This window comes from Panicum hallii, chromosome 2 (assembly GCF_002211085.1).
Source record: "Panicum hallii strain FIL2 chromosome 2, PHallii_v3.1, whole genome shotgun sequence".
NCBI lineage: Eukaryota > Viridiplantae > Streptophyta > Magnoliopsida > Poales > Poaceae > Panicum > Panicum hallii.
The window spans coordinates 6,449,747-6,467,908 of NC_038043.1; the positions used below are offsets into that span (position 1 = coordinate 6,449,747).

Below are 18,162 nucleotides of genomic sequence, written 5' to 3' on the forward strand. Positions count from 1 at the left end.
AGCGCTACAGTTCCACTGTTGCAAAAAATTTGCAATCTAAACGGGGCCCTAGTCAGAATAGAGTCTTTTCATAAGCTGTCAAGAAAAGTGTTTTCTTACTTCTCCACCATATTGCCTTTTCATTCCTGGGAGGTGGGAAATGTCTCCGCACATGTACTTGTGACCACATGATCTATCTGGACCGTTCATCTCGTCTACATCAGATGCCATCCAACTGTTAATTTTCTCACCTACCCCAGATTCTCTCACCTATCCATGATTCCTTCACCCATCTCAAACTGTTGATTTCAAAATGGATGGTTATGATAGACCATGCGGCCACAAGTGCATGTGAAAAATTCATGTTTCCAGGGAGGTGGCATCAGTCCACAAAGCAAAGTTTGGACTGATATTGCTAAACATTCTTAAAAAAATGTCTTCCAATTGTTAAAACATAGCGATACAAGATTCGAATTCAACTAAGTCAGAAAAGGACATAGATTTTAATATTTTCAATCGACAACAATCAATTACATCAAGTATCAATAGAAAATTTGGGTAAAATTATTATCTACTAAGAACACATTGGAAAAGAGGATTGAAAGAGAGAAGACCAGATGAATCACCTCACTAACAGCTGGAGCTTATATGAAAGACTAAACGATTTCCCAGGTTACTACCAAAGGAATGTACAGTCAATCAAAGGGCATTATGTGCAAACAAAGGTCTTGATTCAACCGTTTAAGATGTACACTAAAAAGCTAGAGTATCAGTACTGAAACCCCCAAAAGCTTAATGCTTGATATTTCTACAGAATTTCTAAGTAAAGTGTCTCCAGAGGAAAACTTCATTACAAAACCTAATCTAACAGAGAAGATGTGGAAAATAATACAGCCACATGTGCACATAGGAGTAAAGCAGTCCTCAAGTTTCATGAGAGGGGCAAAGAGCCAAAGACATGAGAAAGAACACAGCATAAATTACAAGATTATGGCATGGGTGCCAATTGAAGCTATAAGAGCCGGTGTCATGGATTTAGCATCACCAATTTCGTTGCCGTTACAAATTCAAAAGCACTCCAATGTTTGATGGAATTAAAATTAGCCAACCATGAAGGAAATGACAGCCTTGGCCTCGGTCTCTGCGGCAGCAGACTCCATGCCAATGCTGAAGATCCTCGACAAAACTAAAAGGCTCCACATCCGAGCTCCAGAACAAATCATCGAAGACTCCTATAAAGAAGCAAGAGATTGAGTACATACTACGGGATAGAGGAAGAAGCCACATCCTCACAGGATTAGGAATTGTCACCATGCTGTACTATACATCATCAAGGTCAGCCGGGGAGGAATACCCCTGCGAGCACGAACACGAGCTGCAGCTGCGGCACTTGGAGGCATCGGCCGGTGGTGTAGGCAAGCAGCACCCAGGGTCCCCCCATAAAGGCGGCGTCCTTCTCCAGGCGGCGAGGCCAAGAGCCCAGGCATTGTCGGTGTGGCTGCTCGGGGCAAGGTCTCCGCGTGCCGAGTCTGCCGCAACCGTTCCGCGTGCGCAGCCACGGAGGCTGCAATGCAGATTGGCTCCCCCCATGCCGACCACAGCTCCACCGTACCGCACCCCGCGGCTACCGTATCCCGAGGTTCGTGAGCCTCGGTGAGGAGCAGCTCGCCCTCTCGGGTCTAAGGGGCGGCAACGGCGGTAGTGATGTGAAGGAGGGAAAGAAGGCTAAGGTTGCGTTTGGGAGGATCTAAGGCTAAGACTAACTCCAACAATGATATGCAATTTTGAGAGGCAAATCAGGGTTGCCTCACGTGTACAGTAAATGCAACACGCATGTATTTAGTGACATCTCCAACAGCCATAGCATTTCCCGTTCTCCCGGCAGTATCAGTTTCATTTCCCGCCAACTCCCGGAACTGAAGAGGCATGGCCTGGCGATTTCGGCAGCTCGGCGACTGAGCAGCATCGGTCGTTGTCCCCTCCTCAAATGCCTTGCAGGAGAGAGAACATGTATTTTTACTTCGTCTCTCTCTTCAAAGGCAAAATGCTTGCTTCTTATGCCTAGTCTGTTGGAGGTAATTTTATGATGCACAGTATGAATTGAAGAGGCATATTTAGTTTGCCTTTCCTGATGCCCATGCTATTGGGGTCAGTCTAAGGTCGTCGGGGAGGAGAGTGAGGGAGAGAGAACGAGGGGGCTGCGGGAGGGGCTACGGGGGAGTTTTGTAAAAATAACAGTCATATCGAATTTTCCCTTCTTCGTGTTGAATTAAAGTTTAACACGAGGATCTATATGAAAAATATAAGAATGCAGTTCCTATTCATTTTGGACGTGCTGCACTTAGTTGCGATTCTTAAAGAAATGGAGAGCGTTTTCATAGAATAACCAGAACTCGCAGAGATCGACACGCATCCCATTTTTCCCGTGGAATGTAGGGAGGAGGCCAAATGGGAGGGGTCTTCAATCAAGCTGATACATATATAAGTGTCTTCTTTTTTCTCGAAAGATCAGTGCCGACATTAGTGAAGCAGTTTTTATCAGCACAGTGGTGTGCATCCATTCTCCCGGTTGCTGTAGGATGTGCGCTACAGAAGATAGAGGTTCAGATTTTTTTTTTTTGCGAAGAAAGAGAGACATAGGTTAAGATATGGTAGCAGTCATACAGGTTTATCAATTTTAAAGCAAAAACATCGGCATGGTAGCTTCTAATCAATACAAAGAAAAAAAAGACATAAGGGCAGTGACATCCGTTGCGGCTTCCCTTCCATGGGCGGTGCGCTTCCCAGGGCATCCACTACAAAAACAAAAGGCCGGACAGGATGACTCATTATGCACTGTTCGTCAGAACGCAGAAATATGAAGGTGCAGCTTAGTAAGTAGACTATGCTCATGGCTTCCAGCAATAGGCATCGATGACCATAGTCTATAGAGATAGCGTGATTTTGATGATTAATGCATACTCGCTCAATCCATACATATAAGGCATCGTGCGTACAAGGTCTCGGTATTTTTTTCTACAGCCCGAACCCAGCCCGATCCGACCATCGTGCTAGAATTTTTTGGGCCAAGCCTAACCCGACATGTGGCCGGGTTAGGTCCGGTTAAATTTACTTTTTATGTATTATTTTTGGATCGGATTAAATCCGATTTGTTATGTATTATTTTAGGGTCCTGTCGGGTTGGGTCAGCTTTCGGGTCAAAAAATCGGCTAGTGGCTAGCCTGATTTTTTGTTGCGGGTCATAAATTTTAGCCTGAGTCCGGCCCACGTATTGGTAGGGTCGGATTGGATTTTTTCAGACGGGCCGGGTAGGGTTCGTCGAGTTGGGTGGTTCATGAGCAGTATAGGTATGGAGCTCCTTGTTTGTACTTGGAGCAGGTGCGGCAAGCAGATTGTTGAAAACAAGATCAAAGACACAAACGAACGTCATCATAGCTTATCATTTTTACAATCTCTGTTAAAACCAAAAAAGTGAAGGAAAAAAAGAAGAAACAGAATTTTCTGATGGAGCACGAAGAAAAGCCTGCATGGTAGATTTACCATATATCAATCTCTGCCATGGGTGATGGGTGATTGTCTGAAGGAACACGAGAGCATCAAACTGGAGCAGATCCGGCAAGAGGATTGGTGGCTGAGCTCAAACACTACTAACAAAATGAGTGTCACGTTGGAGGTCGCGCTCGACCATGCCGAACCCCAAGCTCGGTTCTCCCTCAACGAAGAGGCCAAGCCCCGCGCGCACACCTGTTGCCGTCACCCATGGCAGGGTTGCGCCAATGCCACTCGCGCAACACAGCCGAGCCTCACTGAGCCATGCCACCATCGCCATCGCCGTCCACCGGGTACATTCAAGTGCTCTCTAGGGTCCCAAAATGTGGGCAACCTATCAGGTGGTGTTGGATAATACAGGCTCGGTCAAGTAGTTTACTTTGTTTAGCTAGAATAAAGGAGCTCGTTGAGCACGTCATGTACAGGCTGTAGTGCATGTGGTTATGCAATGGCCTTCCTTGTTTCTTGCTGAGTTGTAGAGGTAGTGGTGGTGATGTTTGGGTCTCCAGATCGTGGGATGGCGCGGTCAAAGCAGAGGCAAGGAGATCGCAGCGTCGTGGCACATCTAGCCACTTACTTGGTATACATATTCAGTTAATCAATCAATGAAAATAGCCTGTTAGTTGCAGCATCAAAAACTCTCTGTTTTCTGTGTGTTCTAGTTCGTGTGCGTGCGTTTCCAGGGGTGGTCTTCGTCTCCGGCGACGGGCGTTGGGATTTGAAGGCCAACAAGTGGTATCAGAGCGACGGTTACGACACCAGGGATCGATGTCGTCGCTGCCCAACCTCAGCGGGGGGTCGAGGACGCCATCAAGCCAGAGCCGGCGGCAATCGCCATCGCCCCCACGGCGCTGACCGCATCAGCGGTATCGCGACGGGACGGTCGTGATCGAGCGCACGGCGGAGCGTCGCACCAAGGACATCGGGGGAGCCGGGTGGCCGACGCTCCCCAAAAGCAACTACGGCACGTGGTCGGTGATGATGCGCCTCATGCTCAAGGCGCGCCATCTCTGGGACGCAGTCGACCACGACCGCGTCGACGAGGACGACGACCTGATGGCGCTGGAGGCCATCTGCAAGGCGGTTCCTGCTGAGATGCAGGAGACCATGGCAAACAAGCCTAGCGCGAAGGCGGCCTGGGACAACCTCAAGACGGCCAACCTTGGCGTCGAGAGGGTGCACCGGGCCAAGGCTTACACGTTGCAGGGAGTTCGACTCTCTGTCTTTCAAGGATGGCGAATCGATCGATGACTTCAGCGAGCGCATCGGCAACGTGGTGCAGCAGCTGAGGACCCTCGGCGACGAGATCGACGAGGGGGCGATCATCCACAAGTTCCTTCAAGCGTTGCCGCCGCGTCTCCATCAAATCGCCATGTCGATCGAGACTCTCCTCGATGTGGAGGAGGTCCCAGTTGAAGAGCTGGTTGGTCGCCTCAAGGCAGCGGCACGGGCTCACCGGCGGTGGTACCGGCTTCGCGTAGCTGAACCTCACGGAGGATGAGCTGGTGGCGCGGCTATCCAAGCGACTGCAGATCAACACCGACAAGGGGTCGGGAAGCTCGAGCGGCTCATGGGGAGGCCAGCAGCGCGGGCGTGGTGGAGGCCGCGGCAAACCCGGCCGCGGCGGAGGCCAGAAGAAGGGAGGCGAAGGCGCGCGCGGCGGGAACGGCAACACGCGTGGCGGGAATGGCGACACGCGCAGCAGGAACAGCGATGTCGCTCGCGATGAGTGCCGGTACTGCAGTAAAAAGGGGCATTGGGCCCGTGAGTGTCCAAAGCGGAAACGCGATGGGCAGGCCCATGCAGTCCAAGCCGAAGAAGAGCAGGAGCCCACGTTGTTGGTCGCCGCGGTGACGGCCCAGGCAGACTCCACTTCCCTTCCTCCTCCCGTCACGCCAGCGCCGGGGGCGACCGTCCACCTCAACGAGGACCAGCTCTTCGTCCAGCTCGGGGAGAAGAGTGACGGCGACACCACCCGGTGGATCCTTGACACGGGAGCCACGAATCACATGACGAGCGCCAGATCAGCCTTCGCGGAGCTCGACTTGGGTGTCCGCGGTTCTGTTCGATTTGGGGACGGATCTACTGTCAGCATCGAGGGCCGCGGGATGGTGCTCTTCAAGTGCAAGACCGGGGAGCACTAGAGGCTCACCGGAGTGTACCATATCCCCAGACTGATGACGAACATCATCAGCTTGGGCCAGCTTGAGGAGGAAGGCTTCAAGATCCTGCTGGAGAACGGCGCGCTGAGGATCTGGGACAAGCGCCGGCGGCTCATGGCGGTGGTGCCACGCCGGGGGAGCCAGCTCTACATCCTCAACCTCACCATCGACAAACCAGTGTGCCTGGCGGCGCACACCGAGGAGGCGTCGTGGCGGTGGCATGCCAGGTATGGGCATCTCGGGTTCCAGGGGCTGCAGAAGCTGTCGAAGGGGGAGATGGTGTGCGGCCTCCCGAGGATTGAGGAAGTCGATCAGGTGTGCGACGGCTACTTGGTGGGAAAGCAGCGCCGCCTCCCATTCCCGGCGGCAAGCAAGTTCAGGGCAAAGCGGCAGTTGGAGTTGGTCCACGCCGACTTGTGCGGCCCAATCACGCCGGCGACGCCAGGAGGGAAGAAGCTATTCTTGCTCACCGTCGACGACATGAGCCGGTATATGTGGCTTGTGCTACTGGCCAGCAAGGACGAGGCATCCACGGCTATCATCCGCTTGCAGGCGAGGGCGGAGGCGGAGTCCGGGCACAAGCTGGGGACGTTGCGCACGGACTGTGGTGAGGAGTTCACGGCGCGGGCGTTCGGCGACTACTACACTGAACAGGGCATCCAACGACACTACATCGTGCCATACACGCCGCAGCAAAATGGTGTGGTGGAACACAGGAATCAGACCGTGCTGGGGATGGCACGGTGCATGCTCAAGGCGATGGGCGTCCCCGGTCGTTTCTAGGGCGAGGCAGTAACAACGGCAGTGTTCGTCCTCAACCGCGCTCCAACGAAAAGCCTGGAGAACAAGACTCCATTTTAAGCCTGGTATGGGAAGAAACCTACTGTCCATTATTTTCGCACATTTGGTTGTGTTGCACACATCAAGAACACGGGCGGCCATCTGCTGAAGCTGGACAACAGGAGCAAACCGATGGTGTTTCTTGGGTATGAACCGGGGACGAAAGCTTACCGGCTCTACGACCCAACCACTAATCGGGTGCACGTCTCGCGCAATGTGGTGTTTGAAGAGGGGCGCGGGTGGGACTGGAGTCAAGGTAGTGCAATGGCGAGCACTGGCAACGTCGATGACATAGGTGGCGACCCGTTTGTGGTCGAGTACATCTACACGCCGGGCGGCGTAGCAGGGGAGACTTCGCCAAGCATGGAGCGCGCGGCATCAGCTGCACCAAGCGGAGGTCGAACCACGACGTCGATGACACGCGCGGCATCACCTGCACCGAGCATGGCGTGATCCGCGACGTCAAGCGCGCTAGGTGCCCCGCGGAGCGCGACACCAAGCACGCCGTCCGGAACAGCGCAAGACGCACCGGTGCAGCTGGTGGAGGGCGGCGTACCCGACCCAGCAGCACCAAAAAGGGTGGAATTCGTGTCTCCACCGAGCCAAGAAGTTGACCTCGACAGAGATCACGATGTTGGTGATGCTCTGCGTTTCAGGATGTTGGAGGATCTCTACGAGGACACTGAAGAAGCTGAGGCCCCGGGGGAGTTGCTGGTGGCCGTGGGCGACAAGTAGCCGGCCACGTTCGAGGAGGCAAGGCTTGAGCCATGCTGGCTCAAGGCCATGAAGGAGGAGATGGCATCCATTGAACAGAACAACACCTGGAAGCTGGTGAATGTTCCCAAAGGGCACAAACCGATCGGTCTGAAGTGGGTTTTCAAAATCAAGCGCGACGACGAGGGTGCCATCATCAAGCATAAGGCTCGTCTCGTCGCCAAAGGGTACGTTCAGTAGCAGGGTGTTGATTTTGGGGAAGTTTTCGCACCTGTTGCCAGGATGGAATCGATCCGGATGCTGTTAGCTGTTGCTGCTCAGGAGGGTTGGCTTGTGCATCATATGGATGTCAAGTCAGCATTCCTCAATGGTGAACTCAAGGAGGAAGTGTATGTCCAACAGCCACCGGGTTTCATTGCTGCTGGACATGAAGGGAAGGTGTTGAGGTTGATCAAGGCATTGTATGGGCTGCGACAAGCTCCACGGGCATGGAATGTGAAGCTGAACAACAGTCTGCGCAAGATGGGCTTCACACGTTGCTACAGCGAGTACGGAGTGTACACCAGGGGAGAAGCAGCGTCGCGTGTGGTGGTGGGTGTTTATGTGGATGATCTCATCATCCCTGCCTTCTCAAGAAGGAGATGCAACGTGTATTCCGTATGAGTGATCTTGGTCTTCTCTCATATTATCTGGGAATTGAGGTGAAGCAAGGAAGGGGTGCCATCACTCTCGGTCAGGCAGCCTATGCTAGGAAGCTGCTTGAGAAGGCAGGGATGGAGAGCTGTAATATCTGCCACACTCCAATGGAGCTTCGGCTTCAGCTGGCTACTGAAGGCACATCAGCAGAGGTCAATGCAACAATGTACCGCAGTCTGGTGGGGAGTTTAAGGTACTTGGTGCATACTCGACCAGACATTTCTTTTGCTATGGGATATGTCAGTAGGTTCATGGAGAGGCCTCGACAAGAACACCTTGCAGCAGTCAAGCATCTGTTGCGTTACATTGCAGGCACAGTGGAGTTTGGGATAGTATACCCAAAGCTGTCAAATGGGGACAACCAGCTGACGGGGTACAGTGATAGTGATTTTGGGGGAGATGCTGATGATAGGAAGAGTACTACTGGAGTGATCTTCTTCATGGGTGACATGCCAATCTCTTGGCAGTCACAGAAGCAGAAGGCAGTGGCCCTCTCAACTTGTGAAGCTGAATACATGGCTGGGGCAGTGGGTGCATGCCAAGCTGTGTGGTTGGTCAGGCTGCTGAGTGATATTGCAGGTGTCAAGATCCAGCTGCCTATGATGAAAATGGGTAACCAGTCAGCAATCGCCCTAAGCAAGAATCCTGTTCTACATGATCGAAGTAAGCATATCGAAACTAAGTATCATTTCATTCGTAAATGTGTGGAAGATGGGAGGATCCGCTTGGACTATGTAAGCACTCAAGAGCAGCTTGCTGATGTCCTGACGAAATCATTGGGGCGTACGAGATTCTGTGAACTTCGTGACAAGATTGGCCTCATCAAATTGAAGTGAACCGAGCATGAATTAGGGGGAGACTGTTGGATAATCCAGGCTCGGTCAAGTAGTTTACTTTGTTTAGCTAGAATAAAGGAGCTCGTTGAGTGCGTCATGTACAGGCTGTAGTGCATGTGTTTATGCAATGGCCTTCCTTGTTTCTTGCTGAGTTGTAGAGGTAGTGGTGGTGATGTTTCGATCTCCAGATCGTGGGATGGCGCGGTCAAAGCGGAGGCAAGGAGATCGCAGCGTCGTGGCACATCTAGCCACTTACTTGGTATACATATTCAGTTAATCAATCAATGAAAATAGCCTGTAGTTGCAGCACCAAAAGCTCTCTGTTTTCTGTGTGTTCTAGTTCGTGTGCGTGCGTTTCCAGGGGGTGGTCTTCGTCTCCGGCGACAGGCGTTGGGATTTGAAGGCCAACAGGTGGCTCCTCAGACGGAAGGAAGCATCTGAAGAGCATGGATGAGACAACAAGGCCAGGTGCCTTCATGGCACAACACTGTCGGTAGACACCAGCTAGCATCCTGAAGCATCTCACACCCAGATGATCCAGACATGGTAGAGCATGATCAGGATCAGCTAATACTAACTTGATGGAGTTCCTTCACAAACAAAGTGAAAATTTTATACAGCTCCATGATTTGGTGTATTGTGTAAACTAGAGCAGTGAGCCTTTATATATATATAAGCACATCGGTCAGTATTGCACAGAAGTCCACCGGTCGTAAATTCATCCAAATCAACCAGTGCAATAATTACTAATGAAGAGTATATGTCCTCTATTTCTTTGTGGGTGTTAGGAATCGTGGAACGCTATGCTAGTGCAAACAAAATAACCACGTTTGCACAGGATCACTTGCGAGTCGGGGAACATGGATCTTGTACCTTCCCATCACGCGGTGCAGCGGAAGATTTGGTGAAGCGCGAGTAGTCGATACAGTCGACGTCAGGGAGGTAGTTGTACAGCCTGACGTAGTGCGCAAACGAGCAGCACCTCTACGGGAGTCCACACGTACAGAGCGGAACAGCATGTCGGCGTGTGCTAGCACTCCTCGACGTGCACCCACGACCAACTCTTGGTCCGCGAAGGAGATGTGCAGCGGTGGCGGCGTGCAGCGGTGAGCGCTCGGCAGGCAGCGGCGGCAGCAACAAAAAGACCCGTGGGTCACTAGGGTTGCTGCCCCTTTTATAACCTTTATTAATAGGCCATTAAGGAGGCCCATTAGCCTTTCTTGGGCATAACTCCAACAGTGGGTACTGCCAAAGCTCTCCAATGGTGACCTTTTCTGGCAAGTCCAAACTGCATGTCTGCTAGACACAGTTTGCATGGAAACAAAAGACTGCAATAAGCATCTCGATCTCTAAGATACAGACTTCACTATGCGGATTAAAATAACAGATATGCTTCCACTATTGCAGATATGTCATGTGACTATGTGATTCCTAATTTCCTACTGGTAATGAGGTAGTAAGGATATAGGTTTGCAGATAATGGAGGACATGATCTTCAATCAATAGTTGCTGTGAATAACACCGACTGATGTTCTTCGTTTAAAGAAGCAGATTACATATGAATGCATAATGTTTTGCTGAGCAGTGTGTACCAGCAAAATGTTCTCAATACTGAAGCTTTCCGATGGGAAAACAGATAAGAGAACACACCCATGAGAGTTCTCAAGAGTGGAGATGGACCCAAGTGATGAGCGTTCCCACTGCTGCTACTCTGATTCGTCTGAGTGCTTATATCCTCTGCTTTTATCCCAGGTCCATAACATGTGCAATTTTCTTAAGTGCAACCTGAAGACGCGCGTGAGAGAGTATTTGAGTAGCAACAGCATGGTTAAGACAACACGGCTGGTAACACTGATGAAACAGAGCTAAATGTGGCGGTACGCACCATCCTGATGTATCCCATGCCAATGCATGATCGAAACTTGGTGCAGGGCACGCATGATCAGCTAATTTGGTAGCTAGACTGATTTTGTTTGCAGCCGATGCCTTCAGCTTACGCAGCTCCACGATTGAGTCTATTGTGTAAAACTGCATTGAACTCTAGCGGCCCCAATGCCAGGCAATGGGCAAACAATCTCACTACGAGAGGATTTATGGAAAGGAGTTGTTCCAAAATTTACTTATCCTCATCTCTTTTTCTTTACCAGAGACAGGAAGATTTCACTTCAGAAAGCAGCCAGTCTGCCTAACCTTCACTCATGCTTCCACCTAACCCTGTCTGAGCATATTTTTCAACAATACAATGATCTGCTACAGCAAATGGAGGAGTGCAATCTCTCAAATGAGGCAGACACTTGGTCTTACATATGGGGTAATGGTCTCTACAGCTCTCAAAAAGCATATAGACTTTTAAAAGGAACAGCTGACATACATCCCTCGTACAGATGGCTTTGGAAAAGCTCTTGCAAGTTAAAGCACAAGATCTTCTTCTGGCTTTTACTTAAGGGTAGACTAAATACGAGGGACTTGTTACAAAGAAAGAATATGCATCTTCAGAGTTACAGCTGTGTTCTTTGCCCACATAATGTCCTAGAAACCTCAGAGCATCTTTTCATATCTTGTGAAATGGCAGAATCTTGTTGGAGTATACTGGGCATCAGCATAGACACGAACCTGGATCCTCTACAGCTCTTAAACTCGTTCTGAACACATATTGGGGAACCTTTCTCTATAGAAGTTATTATCTTAATGGCCTGCAGTATTTGGACCATCAAAAATAGTTGGATCTTCCACAATTTCATCCCAACACAAGATCAATGCACTGTGGGGCCGGGGCCGACTTATAGATGGAAACCTTAGGTGTACCTGCCAATCACGATACATGACTTTTATTTGGTATGTTATCTCTAACTAGTGGAGATGCACGTGCCACAGGCACGTGGCTTGAAAAATATTTAAATATAATTTGATTGCATCAAACGGGTACTAAAAAATTAAACTTATTTATTAATACCATAGCCATCCACTCCAGTTTAAACTAAATGATGGACTCGTACCAATATTCTTAATTTTTTTATATCTGGAAGATTCCTAACACTTCTCATACACTCATACATGTATTCTAGTGCAGACTTATGGTCTTCAGAATTTGAGTGTAGTACATCATAGAACTTCTTTAGCTTCTCAATTGGAGCGACAATTACAAATTTGATGCCATCACACAATATAGGGCGCGTATGCCAATTCTAATATCTGCAATATAAGACTGTACGTGTTGATCATGTAGCATATATAATTCTTAAATATATATTTTTAAACAAACACCAATAATTAATAATAAAATGAAATCACCTTCTAGTGTTGATGCCCATGGGTATCCTACAACATTGCTTAAAGAAATTGAACTGTGGTCAAAACGCATCTCATCGGCGCAACTATTGTATTACCACCTATAATAGAAAAAACTTCAATGATAATTTAATTATCTTAGTTACTAATTATTAACAAAAAATATTGTTGATGGATTAGGAAATCACACCATGGGTAGCGCTTCTAGTCCTTAGGCCAGAAGCTAACTGTATTATTGTAGATTGCATAGTTTCAAACTACATTGATGGTGATTCAAATCCAACATACCACAAATAGAAAATTGTACCAATCACAACCTGAAAACATATACGGTGCAAATCCTAAATGCATAGACTAAAATAATTCACCTTGTGTTTTCGAGAACTCACTCTGCTTCAAAATCCTTTCAATAACTCACATTATATGTATTAGCATAACATTGCCTTTTTTTTTCTGCCTTTTGCGCTCCAGTGGAGTGACCTTCAGATCTTCTTCATGATAAAAAATGAAATAGATTGGGTAGCACAACATAAAAAATTAATATCAACAAACCAAATCTCTATGTGTACAATAATTTCATCTTTAATTGCAAATGGGGACTTCCTTATTAAATTTGTATCTTGTAAAGTGATGGGCTCTCTATCAAACTTCCATGATAAATGGAGACAGCCATCATTTCTTTCCAAAATGATCTACATGGAAAGTGCACCATAAGACTTCTACAAAAAAAATATATATGGAAAGTGCATCATAGGCAACTACCATCATTTTCCTCCCCTCCTTTAATTTCTTTCCCAAATGATAGACGATTCCTTCCCCTCTTTTGATGTCTTTCCAAAATGATAGGCAATTCCCTCCCCTCATTAAATTTCTTTCGGAGATGATAGACAATTAGTGGCAATTAGCATCAATTAGTACCAAAATTAGGGGAGGGGTGGGGTTATGGTGGGTCAAGGTGAGTTTAGGTAAATAATTGTTTGGCTCTCTCGACATATTCATTTTTGAAAGAGTGGTTTTGAGAACTACTCCACACTTTGTTACCCCCTTACCCCTGGTAAGTGGGTCCTCTATGAGCAGACCGAGATCCCTTCTCTGATCCACTATGATTGCATAAATTGATCCGATTTACCGAATCAAAGAAGTGAAGAAACCATAAGAACACATGTACATTACCAAGTTACATTTTTGTTAGCACCTTCTACGATGAGGCATTATGCTGCAGCCATATGTTATGAGCACAAACCCGAAAACAATATTATCAATGATCTACTATTCCATGGAGAGTCTAAGAAACCAGCATTGTGTAAATTGGCTTGAACAAATAAGTGCTTAAATATTATTTCGGATCCTGGCATAACAATTCTTTAGAATAGTCAATGAAATAAATTGTTTCCATGAATGTACATACACGGTATATTCCATTCACTATTTGCAATTGATGTTTTCATTAAAAACTCTTTATAATATCCTGCTATAGTATTCTTAAAAAATTCTATTTCGGTTTAACTCTGTAGATGTCCATATTATCCAAAATTGCCACAATACGGAGGATTGGCAAATCCAGAGAATATCCGTATACCAGCAACCTCGCCTCATCTTCTCCCGGAGCAACACCCCAACATCTAGCTTCCCAGACCTCACCAGTGTCTCATGAGTGCCTTACTGCCACTATGTTTGTTGATGCAAGCTATCGCCTAGCAGTGATTCAAAATGGCACCGATTCCAAGAATTAGTAAGCAGGGCATTGCCATATCTCATTGCAATGGGGGTACTCCGTGAAGAACTTGGCAAGCATGCGTCAAAACTAACAGGTCACCGCGATGCAGTGAGCTTAAGCACCAACCACCTGGTACATCCATCTGGTCATCTTCTAGAGTCATGTAATCATGGACGTCCTTCCGTTCGATTTACTTGGTAATAACTGAAACATAGCAATGGTTAATTTATAAGAACAAGTGCTGAAACACAACAATGCTTTCATAACCTAGAGATGGACCAAGTTACTTCTTTTTTCTCTGCTTGCAAGAGATCGTCGATTGAGATCAATATAACTATTTCAAACATGGAAGCATTTTCTTTCTTTTTGTTAAAAGCTACATATTGCGATACTAAGGTTCACCACCATAAGCCTGCTGCAAACAACTTGGTCAACCAGCACACTGTGCACTTGCAGCAGCATCAGGGTAGTGAACAACCGCGACAGGAAAATACTGTAGAGCCAATTGAAATTTTGATCAATGCGCTCACCTCAAAAAACTGCCGATTCATACAGCTAGTACTGCCTGTCCAGGCTACCATTATAGATAAATAATCTATATGATTGATTGCTATACTACTTCCCCAAGTCATGAATTAGTGACAATTTGAGGAGCAAGAATAGATAATGGCATTCTCACCGACCAAGAAACTTCTACAACATTTTAGAACTCCATCTGTGGTTGCATTGGAAAAAGTTTAAAGAATCAGAAAATGCACCTACACAAACAGGCGCAGCAGACAATAGGGTTCATTCATCTGAGAAATTTCGATATTTGACACTAAATTCGCACGCCTCACATCTTTTAACCCTCAATTTGCAAGCCTTTTGAAATATAACCCTCCACCTGCAAATTCTTTCGATTTGGGGGATTTCTTCTCCTTTCCTCAATTTCTCTCCTTTTCTTTTCGATTTCATTTGACGGATCAAGTTAATGGACCAATTTACCCTCCTGATTTTCTCCTGCTACCTCTCTCACTCGTCTCTTCTTCTCTATCGCCGCATCCAGAGACCGAGCGCCTCCGTTTGCGCCGCCCTGCTTGTTTCCCTCATCGCCATGCCCCAACCCTCTGCTCCAGTTGACTGGGACACCCTCGCGGGCGGGCAACAGCGCCCATGACGGCGAGGCTCCCGTGCAGCCGTGCTCGTCTCCCTGTCTCTCTCATCTCTCTCTCGGTCGCAAGGGAGGAGGCGGAATAGGAGCTGCTGGAGGCACTGGTGGCGGCATGCCCGAGGCTGGAGGCCGTCGACAAGTCCCACTGTGTCGCCACCGGGGATAGGAAGTTGGCCGCCCTCGCCGCGGCAGCGGGGCTCAGGGAGCTAGTCATGGACAAGTGCCTTGGCATCACCGACGTCGGGCTCGCCAAGGTCTCCGTCTGGTGCTCAGGGGTCGAGAGGCTCAGCATCAAGTGGTGCCGCAAGATCTCCCACATTGGCAGCGTGCTGCTCGCCAAGTTATCTTCGGCCGAAGTATCTCTAGGATGGGGGCCGGCGGGCGGTGGAGCTCCTATTCCGCCTCCTCCCTTGGGATCAGAGAGAGATCAGAGAGACGGGAGCACGGGAGAGGAAAGGTAGGCAGGCCGGGTGAAGAAGGATCGATTTGATTCTAACGATCTGATCAATTGGGTCAGGGCAGAATGGTCGGTTCATGTGCACTGTAAAATGAAAAAGAAAAAGAAAATCTCTAAATTAGGAAAAGGAGAAGAAATCCCTCAAATTGAAACAATTCGTAGACGGAGGGTTATATTTTAAAAGGCTTGCGAATTAAGTGTTAAAACAAGTGAAAGCGCGAATTTGATGTCAAATATCGAAATTTCTCCATCCGTCTGCGTGACCGCGTGGACGCACCTGCGACACACAAAGGCACTCTTGTCCGATCCTCAGCTCATCGAAAAGCAAAGAGCTTCAAATCGCAACAGACATTCCATCTTACTCCACGTCAATAGTCGATAGGATCCAATCCAAGAAAGATATGGTTTCATGAATCATGAAAAAATAAAAAGAATGAGGAAACTTTAATTGTGCAGGTAGACAAGTACCTACGTTGTGATTTGGTGCTGCTGCCTGCCACTCGAGGTTGCCCAACACCCGAGACAACGCCGATCAAGATCGCCCCTGTTCAAGATGCCGTCGAACCGATGATTACCTGGTGCTGGATTTGGGCCTGCCAATGGTGGTGGCGGAGGTGGTGGATGCCCGCCTCTTGCGGTGGGACTCGTGGAAGGGGTGTTTTCGATGACGGGCGCGGCGAGGAGGACAGACTCCTCATCCTACCCAGCTAGCGCAGCGGCGACTGGAACTGCAGGCTAAGTAGGCGGCGATACTCGCCGAGCAAATTGACGAATGGCAAGCTCAGTGGCTTCGGTGTACAGGGCAATCGCAAGCGTGACCGCATAAGAAAACTAAACGAGGAAAGTTACCTCCGGCTGGCTGCACCAACTGCATCAACGGCGAGGAGGCTAGGCTAATCACGTGAGCGCAGAAGGAAAACAAGTCAATCAAGGAGAAATTCTAGGAAGTAACCAGCGCATGTTATTGTTTCCAAAAAAAACTGATCGCCCGGTGTACAAGCAATGGAAAGCAATAAGCGGGGAGAAATTCTGGGAAATAACCAGCGCACCTTAACTATTATTTTTAAAAAAATTGATCGCATGTGTTGTACCAACAGTGGAAAGAAAAAAGGGGCTATGGTAAAATTGTTGGTGTAAAAAGAATTAGGATTTCCGCAGAAACATTTTCCTTCTATCAATTTCATGGGTCTACATCCTCTTTCGTCAAACCTTTGGCCTGGCAAGTGGGACCGCCATGAGGAGTACGGTGGGTCTAATCTTTGTGAGAAAGAGTTTCAGTTCTTTCGACTTTTATAGTATAGATTTGTGGAATCGTTTGCCATGCAAATCTTTGGTTGTTATCCTGTGATCACAAATTTTCAACAGCGCGCGCACAAGTGGGCAGCCTCGTTACTATCCCGGTTAACATGAGCACAAACAAAAGAAGCAAAAGACAAGCTAAGCTCTCTAATTTCATGCCGAACACCAGCAATAGTGCTACGGATTCCATCATCTGAGCCAAGAAGAGTGTGTTTGGGAGATTGTCCACTAGGGGAAAATTGCTATTGCAAAAGCGCAAACGTGACATGTCACTTGATCTTCGGATAAGTATTTGGAGCACAATATATTTAGTTTAGGTGCATATATATGTATTAGGTTTATGGCAGATCATCATAACTAATGCTTGGAGAAAAACATACTCGTCAGCAATATCTTATTCAAGACCCACAATCGGCAGAAATAATGATGAGCTTGGAGCTGCAGAGCCTGTCTGCTGCTGAAGCATCGTTAACGATTTCAAGTAGCGTTCCATCAAAGGTGGCTTTTAAGAGCAGCGGGTTGAAGAACATGCAGCTCCCTGATCTACTGATCAGATGCTATGCGTCCTCCCTCTGGATGCGTTCATTTATCAAAAGGAGAGAAGAAGCTAAGATCCAAGTGGGGAAATCAAAACAAGAACAGAAGTAGCAGGTATCAATTCGAGCTGAGAGGAGTAGTTGGCAGCTGTAGATTAATTCCAGGCCATGATGACACAACAGGAGGACTACTAGTAGCGTCGGGTTTGGCCATGAGATAGACTTGACAAAAGCTTTGCTAACTCACTGGCCGATGGAGGCCTCGACCACTCAGCTCGCCGCCTAACCTGCTTCATTCATCACATGGCGGTGGCAATGGCATGCCATGATATGGCCGTCATAGAGAACAGTCCACGCGTCCTAAGCATCTGCTGCTTACGCCATGCATGCATGGACCAGAGAGGGGCTGGGCTGACGTCCAGATTAATGATCGATGATGTAATGATGACCAAATTAAATTGTGACCGGAATGCCAAACTCTAATGATTTTCGAGGAGAGTACAACATGAGCCATCCTTCCATCCACCCAATTACATACTCCATTGCATGCCTTGGAGTGGAGAGCACAGCGTGCCAGCTGAGCTAGAGCTATAAATAGAGCAACCTCGGGAGATGACATGGAGAGAAGAAGACAATTGGTAGCTACCTGATCGTGTTCTAGAGAAACAAGAGAAGCTAGAGTGCTCCGCGGATCGACGATGATGGCATCTGGCAAGAATCTCACGGCGGCGGCGGCCATGCTCGTCCTTGCTCTGCTCGCGTGTCCTGGCGGCAGGCAGGATCATGCGGCGGCGAGCTGGCGGAGCCTCCCGTGCTCGTGGCTGCTGCCACCACTCCCCTCTTGGCACCAGCTGCCACCGGCGGAGGGCAGGAGCAGGCCCTGGTGGGGGGGGGGTGGCTCCGTCGTCGTCGTCGTCTGCCCTGGCCGCACCAGCA

The 18,162-nt window shown here is 48.4% G+C and overlaps 1 protein-coding gene and 1 long non-coding RNA gene across 8 annotated transcripts; one reads left to right on the top strand and one right to left on the bottom strand.

Moving 5' to 3' along the window:
* Positions 1–4,506: 4,506 nt before the first annotated feature.
* LOC112880817 lies at positions 4,507–5,672 on the top strand. Its single transcript, XM_025945567.1, has 3 exons — positions 4,507–4,704; positions 4,760–4,951; positions 5,325–5,672. The coding sequence occupies exons 1-3, from the start codon at positions 4,507–4,509 to the stop codon at positions 5,670–5,672; spliced, it is 738 nt and encodes a 245-aa protein (XP_025801352.1).
* Positions 5,673–11,763: 6,091 nt separating this feature from the next.
* Positions 11,764–16,147, bottom strand: LOC112879377. Of its 7 annotated transcripts, none has more exons than XR_003226050.1 (3): positions 15,860–16,147; positions 15,669–15,748; positions 11,764–13,985 (listed from the first exon to the last, which is right to left on the bottom strand). It is a non-coding gene; the product is annotated as an uncharacterized LOC112879377 (long non-coding RNA). The 7 variants fall into 7 exon arrangements; XR_003226048.1 differs by having other exon boundaries at positions 14,540–15,748; XR_003226046.1 differs by having other exon boundaries at positions 11,764–11,968; positions 12,068–13,985; positions 14,540–16,147.
* Positions 16,148–18,162: the final 2,015 nt, after the last annotated feature.